This window comes from Haliotis cracherodii, unplaced genomic scaffold (genome assembly GCF_022045235.1).
Source record: "Haliotis cracherodii isolate W230 unplaced genomic scaffold, xgHalCrac1.p SCAF_9, whole genome shotgun sequence".
Classification (NCBI taxonomy): domain Eukaryota; kingdom Metazoa; phylum Mollusca; class Gastropoda; order Lepetellida; family Haliotidae; genus Haliotis; species Haliotis cracherodii.
Window position 1 is genome coordinate 50,843,246 of NW_027266343.1, and position 12,426 is coordinate 50,855,671.

The window sequence follows — 12,426 nt, forward strand, 5'->3', positions numbered from 1 at the left end:
GTTCCTGGAGTGTCTGTGGAACACGTGGTTGACGTCGAAGGCGCCGATCCATCTCATCCCACATGTGCTCGATTGGTGAGAGATCCGGGGAGCGAGCCAGTCAGGGGATGACATTCACGTTGTTTTGTTGAAGGGGTCTTGAACAGGTCGAGCAATATGAGGTTGGGCGTTGTCATGTTGAAAGGTAATGCCTGGGCCATGACGACGCAAAAACGGTAGAACATTAGGGCCGATGATCTCGTCGCGGTAGCGCTGTCCATTGAGATTTCCCTCTACCACTATCAAACGGGCCCTCTATCTTGCTGTAATCCCACTGGAGTCATATAGCCAGGTGCCATGTAGGCTGGTGTCATATAAAGGGGTGTCATGCAGGCTGGCGTCATAAAGCCAGGTGCCATGTAGGCTGGCGTCATATATAGAGAATACTATACTCATTCTCGTTAGATACCTTTTTTACGAAACGAGGGGACTTTCTATGCTATCTGACCGAGCGAAAGCGAGGTCAGATGCCATAGAAAGTTCACGAGTTTTGTAAAAAGGGTATCTAACGAGAATGAGTGTAGTATTTTATTTAGTAGCCATGTTATATTTAAGTGTAAACACATAACAACTTTCGTTTGTTGACAGACCAAACTGAAACCGGTTGCAAAATCTGGTTGCGTATGAATATTGATATATTCCCAAATATGGTCATTGTTGACATTTCTATGCATACGTATTAACAACATGCGCCTGCAGTTGAGTTTCCAAAGAAAACAGCACCGACGTTCAAAATCCTTTTGGAAGAAATTCTTCAACTTATGGTAATTCAAGCGCCATGTTGTTAGTACGAAGGACACCTATAAGAAAATTTAAAACGTCACATTAGCGCCGCGCTTTGAATATCGTACCAACAGTCGGTCACTCGCACTGCAGGTATCTCGTCTGTGCAATCAAAATGATTCGGTTTCCTTGATCTATCAGCTGAATATATATTGTTCGTACCATTTTGGAAGAGGGAAATCAGAGTGTTCGCCAAAGACATTCATGTTAACTGTACCAGCCTATACTGAAGACGTGAAAATCAACAAACTCAAATCTGCTTGCATGTCAGTGACAGCTTCGAACGATCGAAGGGCAAGGTCACCACCGGAATAAGAAAAGACAACCGTGATCTACTCACAGCTTTTTACGCTAGAGATAGGGAATGTTGTTGTTCACATTTGGGATGTTTGGGGCCACAAAATCAGAAGTCAGGCACACTTCCACGGATTTTTCGAATGATTTGTATCAGAACTATTCACGTTTAGTGATCTGGTCGTGCAGTCGTGTACGTTCATTCATGAACAACACCTCCTGAAACAGCGGATCACCCCAAGTAAGTCTAGATATTTGTCCAGATAGTTTAAACAGACTTCATTTCACCACGCTTATCCTTTTACGTTAAATCAAATTGAATGTTGCGAAAGTGATCGGGTTCGTCACGCTCATGGGGACCCTCGCTCTATTGATCGGTAGTCGTATATTGTAAATGGATATAACTAGATTATATATAATGTCTGTAAAAGCTCTATGCATAACTTATATAGAATGCAAACCGATTTTGATGCGTATGACTATTTTGTTTGGTTCAATAAAGTGTTTGGAAATATCTCTCGTTCTCATTAATTTCTTCAGCTCTGCCTTGTAGTTGCAAAATGAATGACGTCTCGCGATTTTTTATGAATGAAAAAAGTAGTCCTGGTGTGACAAAGGTCACGGTTATCCAATCAAAACGAATAAAACAAGGTCAACCTTGTACGACACGTGTAACACCTGTATCTTCACCACGTGGGTAATAAAGTCAGGTGCCATGTAGGCTGGCTTCATATAGCCAGGTGCCATGTAGGCTGGCGTCATATAGCCAGGTGCCATGGAGGGTGGCGTCATATAGCCAGGTGCCATGTAGGCTGGCGACATATAGCAAGGTGCCATGTAGGCTGGCGTCATATAGTCAGGTGCCATGTAGGCTGGCGTCTTATATCCAGGTGACTTTTAGGCTGGCGTCATATAGGCTGTTGCCATCTAGGCTGGTGTCATATAAACTTTTGCCATCTAGGCTGGCGTCATATAGCCAGGTGCCATGTAGGCTGGCGTCTTATATCCAGGTGCCATGCAGGCTGGCGACATAAAGCCAGGTGCCATGCAGGCTGGCGACATATAGCAAGGTGCCATGTCGGCTGGCGTCTTATATCCAGGTGCCATGTAGACTGGCGTCATATAGCCAGGTGCCATGTAGGCTGGCGTCATATAGCCAGGTGCCGTGTAGGCTGGCGACATATAGCCAGGTGCCGTGTAGACAGGTACCGGCTAGCCTGGTACCATGTGTGTTTGAATTGTGTAGGTTGATACCAGTCAGTCCACAATCGCAACTAGTCTTGTCCTGAAACCATATGCCCTTTTACATCTTCACCACGGCTGTTTTATGTTCCGAGTTGAGGTCGCTGCTACTTCACTACAGCTTTTAAAGATCATTCCCCAGACTGTAGTCTTCAATAGTAACTAGAACGCTGTCATCTCGCTATTGTGCATGGAAGCAAGGGCGCTGTCATAAGAAGCGTCAGCAAATCTTAGAAGCTGAAGTTATGTAAATAAACTGAACTCAAGATATACAGCCTCAGGAAGGGGTTCATGGCAGTGTTGTTTAGTGCTCAACTTAAGAGGGTCATGTTTGAACATGATGGTCTGAAGTTTCTAATTGGACTGGACCTCGTGATCTTGGTTCCTTGATACTTTAATCCATTTCAATTACATGTCTACTCGTGGTTCGACTACTGATTCTTCGATATCCGCTTGAATTCGGCTTCACAAAGTTCACTGCGTTTCTCGGTTGGAGTCGAAGCCTGTAGTCCCCAGTAATGCCTCGACCCTAATATCAGTCTTAACCTATCTTAATCATAACCAAATCTTCATACTAACCATTGCCACATTAATGTCAACATTATCTCTCTTTTAATATCAATTTAACTCTTAATCTAACCATAGTATCCTTATCCCTAACCCTACATTGACTTTTACTGTAATGGCACAATGGTATCTGCTAACCCTTACATTACATCAATGGATAGATTTCATTTGCAAGCGAAGATGTTAGCCTCACGTAGATATGTTATATGGTTTATATGTAAGTATGCAACACAGTAGATACATCATGATGTAAAGTTCTCATTTGCAACATAATAGACTCATAATGTGGTATATTGTAAGTATGCAACACAGTAGATACATTATGAGGTTTATATGTAAGTATACAACACAGTGGAGACATAAGGTAAAGTTGTCATTATACAACACAATAGATCCACAATGTGGCATATTGTAAGTATGCAACACAGTAGATAGATTATGAGGTATATATGTAAACATTCACCACCGTAGATACGTTATGAGGTATACATTGTAGGGGTGTCATTCGAGTTACACTCCAGCGATGCCCTGGTAAAGCTCCGGTAATGCACCAGTTACACACGGGTGTCATTCGAGTTACACTCCAGCGATGCCCCGGTAAAGCTCCGGTAATGCACCAGTTACAAACGGGTGTCATTCGAGTTACACTCCAGCGATGCTCTGGTAAAGTTCCGGTAATGCACCAGTTACATAGGGACGTCATTCGAGTTACAATCCAGCGATGCCCTGATAAAGCTCCGGTAATGAACCAGTTACATAGGGGTGTCATTCGAGTTACAATCCAGCGATGCCCTGGTAAAGTTCCGGTAATGCACCAGTTACACACGGGTGTCATTCGATTTACAATCCAGCGATGTCCTGGTAAAGCTCCGGTAATGCATCAGTTACACACGGGTGTCATTCGAGTTACGCTCCAGCGATGCCCTGGTGAAGTTCCGGTAATGCACCAGTTACACAGGGACGTCATTCGAGTTACACTCCAGCGATACTCTGGAAAAGCTCCGGTAATGAACCAGTTACATAGGGACGTCCTTTGGGTTACGCTCCAGCGATGCCCTGGTAAAGCTCCGGTAATGAACCAGTTACATAGGGGTGTCATTCGAATTACACTCCAGCGATGCCCTGGTAAAGCTCCGGTAATGATCAGTTACATAGGGGTGTCATTCGAGTTACACTCCAGCGATGCCCTGGTAAAGCTCCGGTAATGCATCAGTTACACACGGGTGTCATTCGAATTACACTCCAGCGATGCCCTGGTAAAGCTCCGGTAATGAACCAGTTACATAGGGGTGTCATTCGAATTACACTCCAGCGATGCCCTGGTAAAGCTCCGGTAATGATCAGTTACATAGGGGTGTCATTCGAGTTACACTCCAGCGATGCCCTGGTAAAGCTCCGGTAATGCATCAGTTACACACGGGTGTCATTCGAATTACACTCCAGCGATGCCCTGGTAAAGCTCCAGTAATGCACCAGTTACACACGGGTGTCATTCGAGTTACACTCCAGCGATGCCCCGGTAAAGCTCCGGTTATGCACCAGTCACACACGGGTGTCATTCGAGTTACACTCCAGCGATGCTCTGGTAAAGTTCCGGTAATGCACCAGTTACACAGGGACGTCATTCGAGTTACACTCCAGCGATACCCTGGAAAAGCTCCGGTAATGCACCAGTTACATAGGGACGTCCTTTGGGTTACGCTCCAGCGATGCCCTGGTAAAGCTCCGGTAATGATCAGTTACATAGGGGTGTCATTCGAGTTACACTCCAGCAATGCCCTGGTAAAGCTCCGGTAATGCACCAGTTAAACACGGGTGTCATTCGAGTTACACTCCAGTGATGCCCTGGTAAAGCTCCGGTAATGCATCAGTTACACACGGGTGTCATTCGAGTTACAATCCAGCGATGCTCTGGTAAAGCTCCGGTAATGCACCAGTTACACACGGGTGTCATTCGAGTTACAATCCAGCGATGTCCTGGTAAAGCTCCGGTAATGCATCAGTTACACACGGGTGTCATTCGAGTTACACTCCAGCGATGCCCTGGTGAAGTTCCGGTAATGCACCAGTTACACAGGGACGTCATTCGAGTTACACTCCAGCGATACTCTGGAAAAGCTCCGGTAATGCACCAGTTACATAGGGACGTCCTTTGGGTTACGCTCCAGCGATGCCCTGGTAAAGCTCCGGTAATGATCAGTTACATAGGGGTGTCATTCGAGTTACACTCCAGCGATGCCCTGGTAAAGCTCCGGTAATGCACCAGTTAAACACGGGTGTCATTCGAGTTACACTCCAGTGATGCCCTGGTAAAGCTCCGGTAATGCATCAGTTACACACGGGTGTCATTCGAGTTACAATCCAGCGATGCTCTGGTAAAGCTCCGGTAATGCACCAGTTACACACGGGTGTCATTCGAGTTACAATCCAGCGATGTCCTGGTAAAGCTCCGGTAATGCATCAGTTAAACACGGGTGTCATTCGAGTTACACTCCAGCGATGCCCTGGTGAAGTTCCGGTAATGCACCAGTTACACAGGGACGTCATTCGAGTTACACTCCAGCGATACTCTGGAAAAGCTCCGGTAATGCACCAGTTACATAGGGACGTCCTTTGGGTTACGCTCCAGCGATGCCCTGGTAAAGCTCCGGTAATGAACCAGTTACATAGGGGTGTCATTCGAATTACACTCCAGCGATGCCCTGGTAAAGCTCCGGTAATGAACCAGTTACACACGGGTGTCATTCGAGTTACACTCCAGCGATGCCCTGGTAAAGCTCCGGTAATGCACCAGTTAAACACGGGTGTCATTCGAGTTACACTCCAGCGATGCCCCGGTAAAGCTCCGGTTATGCACCAGTCACACACGGGTGTCATTCGAGTTACACTCCAGCGATGCTCTGGTAAAGTTCCGGTAATGCACCAGTTACAAACGGGTGTCATTCGAGTTACACTCCAGCAATGCTCTGGTAAAGTTCCGGTAATGCACCAGTTACATAGGGACGTCATTCGAGTTACAATCCAGCGATGCCCTGATAAAGCTCCGGTAATGAACCAGTTACATAGGGGTGTCATTCGAGTTACAATCCAGCGATGCCCTGGTAAAGTTCCGGTAATGCACCAGTTACACACGGGTGTCATTCGATTTACAATCCAGCGATGTCCTGGTAAAGCTCCGGTAATGCATCAGTTACACACGGGTGTCATTCGAGTTACACTCCAGCGATGCCCTGGTGAAGTTCCGGTAATGCACCAGTTACACAGGGACGTCATTCGAGTTACACTCCAGCGATACCCTGGAAAAGCTCCGGTAATGCACCAGTTACATAGGGACGTCCTTTGGGTTACGCTCCAGCGATGCCCTGGTAAAGCTCCGGTAATGAACCAGTTACATAGGGGTGTCATTCGAGTTACACTCCAGCGATGCCCTGGTAAAGCTCCGGTAATGCATCAGTTACACACGGGTGTCATTCGAATTACACTCCAGCGATGCCCTGGTAAAGCTCCGGTAATGAACCAGTTACACACGGGTGTCATTCGAGTTACACTCCAGTGATGCCCTGGTAAAGCTCCGGTAATGCATCAGTTACATAGGGGTGTCATTCGAGTTACACTCCAGCGATGCCCTGGTAAAGCTCCGGTAATGATCAGTTACATAGGGGTGTCATTCGAGTTACACTCCAGCGATGCCCTGGTAAAGCTCCGGTAATGCACCAGTTAAACACGGGTGTCATTCGAGTTACACTCCAGCGATGCCCTGGTGAAGTTCCGGTAATGCATCAGTTACATAGGGGTGTCATTCGAGTTACATTCCAGTGATGCCCTGGTAAAGCTCCGGTAATGCATCAGTTACACACGGGTGTCATTCGAGTTACAATCCAGCGATGCTCTGGTAAAGCTCCGGTAATGCACCAGTTACACACGGGTGTCATTCGAGTTACAATCCAGCGATGTCCTGGTAAAGCTCCGGTAATGCATCAGTTACACACGGGTGTCATTCGAGTTACACTCCAGCGATGCCCTGGTGAAGTTCCGGTAATGCACCAGTTACACAGGGATGTCATTCGAGTTACACTCCAGCGATACCCTGGTAAAGCTCCGGTAATGAACCAGTTACATAGGGGTGTCATTCGAGTTACAATCCAGCGATGTCCTGGTAATGCATCAGTTACACACGGGTGTCATTCGAGTTACACTCCAGTGATGCCCTGGTAAAGCTCCGGTAATGCACCAGTTACACACGGGTGTCATTCGAGTTACACTCCAGCGATGCTCTGGTAAAGCTCCGGTAATGCACCAGTTACATAGGGACGTCCTTTGGGTTACGCTCCAGCGATGCCCTGGTAAAGCTCCGGTAATGAACCAGTTACATAGGGGGTGTCATTAATATCACTGGAATTTGCAATGACAAGATCAAATGTGACCCAGATCAACTTTTCGATTGACTTTTTGACTTGTTTGTACAGTTTAATTATGGTTTGATAACCCTACTCATACTTTGAAGACTATGCTTGTTTAGAAGGTGTCAAATGAATACATCCAGAGTAGCATGGCTCAACCACATCTGTATATATCCATTCTCATGAAAGGCCGAAAGAAAGTTTCCAAATTAAGATGACAAATGCAGACAAATGCAACCTGTGTGTATCCTCAACTATAAACACTAAACTTTTGAATTCCCCGAGTGTCAACATATTTCACGTTTGATCTGTACTTATTTGTATTCAGATGTATATATCCAGGGCAGCATGGCTCAACTGCACCTGTATATATCCATCCACCTGATAGAGACCAAAATAAATTTCGTATGACGGTTTTTGAGTAAGCGGTAATATAACAGGGACGTAGAAATTACGTTGTACCCCAAAACAGGTGACGTTGAAAGACAATTATAACTGATCTAGGGATTTAAAATGAATAAAGACTTAGTTAACTGTATCAACTGATTTCTGATATGTAGTTGATAATACAGAATGTCATGTTGTCTGAAGTGTGACAAGCACGGATATTGGAGCAGAATGGCTATTGGGACACTCCAGTCCTTGAGAGTTCATATACATCGTGGAGGACAGAAGCTGGGTCCACACAAGTCCATTGGTATTCGGAGGAAATGCCTGTTGGAGAGAGAGATACATTCGTTTAATATGAACGCAGATGGAGGCTGGTTAAACATTCATGTATATATTGATATGTCTATTATCTAGACCGACACATTAACTATGATATTGGGGCAGGACTGAGTAACCTACTGGCAGCTCGGAGTGACTGATGATCTGTCCTGTGGGAATTTATTTGTCCTGAGTCTTGACAAGGGAGTTCAACATTATTTCACTAGGGACATATGATCCGTCATTCCGAGTAGTCAGTAGGAGTATTCTATATATTACCAGTCATCCCAGGTGTTTTTGTTTTATCACTAGTGGAGACATAATCTCAGTTCCAATAACAGATTGACTACGTCACAAACAGACTGACGTCATCAACAAGGAATGGCGTCATTATTCATTATATGCAAGTCATGATTAGATATGACGTGACGTTGCTGCGGTACGCTTCGCAAACATTGTGACAACGGAAGGATGTAGACAATAAGCATGCAGAAGAAAGTTTAATGCTCAGTGAGATTTTACTAAAATAATTGGACCAGTACCCTTGCCCCTATGGATAAATATGCTATGCTACTATTTCGTATCATTATTTGCCTACTGATATATGACAGGGCTGTAGTATGGAAGCGTATTAGTGCAAAAGTCTAAAATATAGCATCTACGCATATAATTATATCTACGTAGAAGAAGGTATCGTATACTATCGAATTGTCGCACTGTTTTACAACGGTAAAAAGGAGAGTACAAAATGTTCTCCAACTACAAACAAAGAAACAACCATAGGTCATTACTCAAACCTTTAGCGGAGTTATATATCAACCATAACATGATTGAAGCTGAAGAAATCACTCGCATATGTTATTTGTCATGATCTCTCCATTACGTAAAGTAGGTTTAGGAGGTAAAACATGAATATGAAAGCGTGAGAATTATCAAAACTATAAAAACTTTTTCAAACCAATACCCGTCATCATCCAATGAAGCACTGAAGGTACAATTCTGCAGTCTTTGTTTTTATTTCAGAGCTGATTGTTTGACAATTTGAAATGATCTGAGTATGTTATAAAAATATGGAAAAGGCCAAATAAACATGCTGCCAAACATTTAATTAGTAATCAGTTAAACATAAAGGTTTGTATAAACTAGTGTCCAACTAGGGACGCAACTTCACAAGCATATATCACTGTCTGAGTAACGAAACGTATACATAATAATTACATAAAATCGCATACGTAGACAAAAGTGTAATGGTAATATGTTTGGAGACTGGCACTAACACGCTTCCATACTGTGGTGAGCCACAGTGACTACTAAAACTGGTATACAATCAATACTACAGAATATAAACTGCACCGACCGAGCGTTCATACACTCACCATAGATTAGAGCGGTGACGGTTGCAGTAGACGGGTGCGGTAGACGGGTGCGGTAGGCGGGTACGGTAGACGGGTGCGGTAGGCGGGTGCGGTAGACGGGTGCGGTAGGCGGGTGCGGTAGGCGGGTGCGGTAGGCGGGTGCGGTAGACGGTTGCAGTAGACGGGTGCGGTAGACGGGTGCGGTAGGCGGGTGCGGTAGACGGGTGCGGTAGGCGGGTGCGGTAGGCGGGTGCGGTAGACGGGTGCGGTAGGCGGGTGCGGTAGACGGTTGCAGTAGACGGGTGCGGTAGACGGGTGCGGTAGGCGGGTGCGGTAGGCGGGTGCGGTAGACGGGTGCGGTAGGCGGGTGCGGTAGACGGTTGCAGTAGACGGGTGCGGTAGACGGGTGCGGTAGGCGGGTACGGTAGACGGGTGCGGTAGGTGGGTGCGGTAGGCGGGTGCGGTAGACGGGTGCGGTAGGCGGGTGCGGTAGACGGGTGCGGTAGGCGGGTGCGGTAGACGGGTGCGGTAGGCGGGGCGGTGTACAGCTGCGGCAAGAGTGCCTGTAAAAGTTGAGATTGTGATCAGATGTCATTGCTCACACACAGGAACACAAGCTTGGAGCTGAATTGACCAAATGCGTGTTTTAGAAATGGAGAGATAGGGAGTAAGTTTTGAACTTCCTAAGAACGTTATTTGGAACAGACTGTCTATAAGTGAGTCTAATCATTTTTAACCATCAAATGAGCGCAGTTTGAAACTTACCTTATCACTTAGTTCTGTTCAACATCCATGGACGTCGGTGTCATCCTACCTTACACCGCACATGATTGGGAATATTCTCCCTAAACTCATTGTATCATGAATGTCAACCGAAATATTTTGTTGAGGTGACGTTTTAACCAAATGCAATTTGATACGGTCTCGGAAGATACCAGTGAGATATGACACGCTCATTTCAATACGAGTACATACTTCCTGTATTAAAATCTTTTACAAGTTTAGTGTATGTCGGGTGATGTACCTGAGGCAGAGGGAAGTTGATGCAGGTGGAGGTGGAGGCAGGTGGCAACTGATGCTGTCAGCTGGCGGCAATTGAAGGTTGAGGCTGGAGGCTGGTGGCGACTGAGGCTGGTGGCAACTGAGGCTGGTGGCGACTGAAGCAGGTGGCAACTGATGCTGTCAGACAGCGGCAATTGAAGGTTGAGGCTGGTGGCAATTGAGGCTGGTGGCAAGTGAGGCTGGAGACATGTGGCAACTGAGGCTTATGGCAGGGGGCAACTGAGGCTGGTGGCAATTGAGGCTGGTGGCGACTGAGGCTGGTGACATGTGGCAACTGAGGCTGGTGGCAGGTGGCAACAGAGGCCGGTGGCGACTGAGGCTGGAAATAATCTTTAGAAAAAAACCTTAATGTTTAAAAAATCTTCTTAATTCAAAGTCTGGTTTACTCGTTTGTTATTTCAGCATATATCAGACAAACACGCTATTCAAAGAATTCCCTGGCCCCACTCGATATACATTGAGTTTTCTATTTGACAAGAATTGTATTTCAACATGTGTTATTGCGATTTACACACTAATATCATATACATGTACGTCAGACCTGTTCCTCTTTGACGAGGTGTATTGAATTGGAGTTTCTGGAACATCTAAGGGTGGTAGAGTTACCATTGCATGTGGAAAGGGGAGGGCGTGAATGTTGTAGAACGCCGCAGTCAGCAATATTACACCTAACATTTGGGTGACAAGCGAACAGTGGTCGATGGGATTGATTGTAGAATGATCAACGTAAGTACAATCAACAACTTTCAGGTACTGGGTTATCTATTCTGCCCAGGGTCACCTCGAGAGCATATAGAAAAACCCTGTTAAATGTGTGTGAGTGGGCGGGGCCAAAACTCGCCAAATGCAATGTCTGTTCCCAAAACAGGACATTCATTATCCAAAAATACACTCGCATGATAAACTATTTTTACTTATTGATATTATTTGCCCACTAGTGTCTCAGGCTGTAGGTGCAATCGAGTGGCGTCAGGGAACGTTTCCGTTCTTCTTTGTGAATATAAAGTATCTAGTTAAATTGCATATATTTAGAGTTCATATTCTAGTACTCACCATAAACAAGAGTGGAAGTATGGTAGACGGGTGTGGTAGACGGATGTGGTAGACGGATATGGTAGACGGGTGTGGTAGACGGGTGTGGTAGACGGGTGTGGTAGACGGATGGGGTAGACGGGTGTGGTAGGCGGGTGTGGTAGACGGATGGGGTAGACGGATGGGGTAGACGGGTGTGGTAGACGGATGTGGTAGACGGGTGTGGTAGACGGATGGGGTAGACGGGTGTGGTAGACGGGTGTGGTAGACGGTGCGGTGTACAGCTGCGGCAAGGGTGCCTGTACAAGTACAGGTTGTGATCATATGTCAATTCTCACAAACAGGAACACGAACTTAGAACTGAATTGATCAAAGGCGCGTTGAGTCAAGGAATAGATAGGTAGGACGTTTTGTACTTTTTAAGAAAGTTGTTAGGAACAGTCTAAAGAATTTAGAATTGAATTAACAAAAACGGTTTTCTATACATCTTGGAGATTCTGAATGTCTTAAGAGAGGTGTTTGGAACGGCCTGTGTATAAAGTAAGTCACACGTTTCAACCATCAAATACGCACAGTTTGAAACTTACCTTGGCACTTAGTTCTGTTCTACAAACATCCATCTTCTTTGTGATGGACAAAATATCATCCATTCCAAACAATCCAAAACTTGGAAATACCATCATTCCAAATGGAAATATGACCATTCCAAAATATTTCCAAGGTCATATTTCCAAGCTTGGATTTGTTTGGAAATGTTTGGATACAACATGTCATAATCATATCTGTTAAACGTTGTACAAATTTTGACCTTATGTGAGATTAGTAATGACATGAAAGTAAATAATTAAGAGTATTTTGGCACTTTTTACCACGAAAAGACCAAATCATGAGCAAATTTAACTAAAAGAATTTTTGTGATTTAAAGTGGCTACTCTTTATATTTA

The 12,426-nt window shown here is 45.3% G+C and overlaps 1 protein-coding gene across 1 annotated transcript; it reads right to left on the reverse strand.

Annotated features, from left to right (window-relative positions):
• Window positions 1-9,415: 9,415 nt before the first annotated feature.
• On the reverse strand, window positions 9,416-12,162 carry LOC139451937 (adhesive plaque matrix protein-like). The gene is made up of 3 exons (XM_071233221.1): window positions 12,070-12,162; window positions 10,413-10,629; window positions 9,416-9,951 (listed from the first exon to the last, which is right to left on the reverse strand). The coding sequence occupies exons 1-3, from the start codon at window positions 12,160-12,162 to the stop codon at window positions 9,416-9,418; spliced, it is 846 nt and encodes a 281-aa protein (XP_071089322.1).
• Window positions 12,163-12,426: the final 264 nt, after the last annotated feature.

Coding starts and splice junctions, on each gene's coding strand:
- LOC139451937 (XM_071233221.1), bottom strand. CDS start 12,162: ATGGTATTTCCAAGTTTTGGATTGTTTGGAATGGATGATATTTTGTCC. Junction 10,630..12,069: donor GAACAGAACTAAGTGCCAAG/GTAAGTTTCAAA, acceptor ACATGTCTCCAG/CCTCACTTGCCACCAGCCTC. Junction 9,952..10,412: donor TCAACTTCCCTCTGCCTCAG/GTACATCACCCG, acceptor CAACTTTTACAG/GCACTCTTGCCGCAGCTGTA.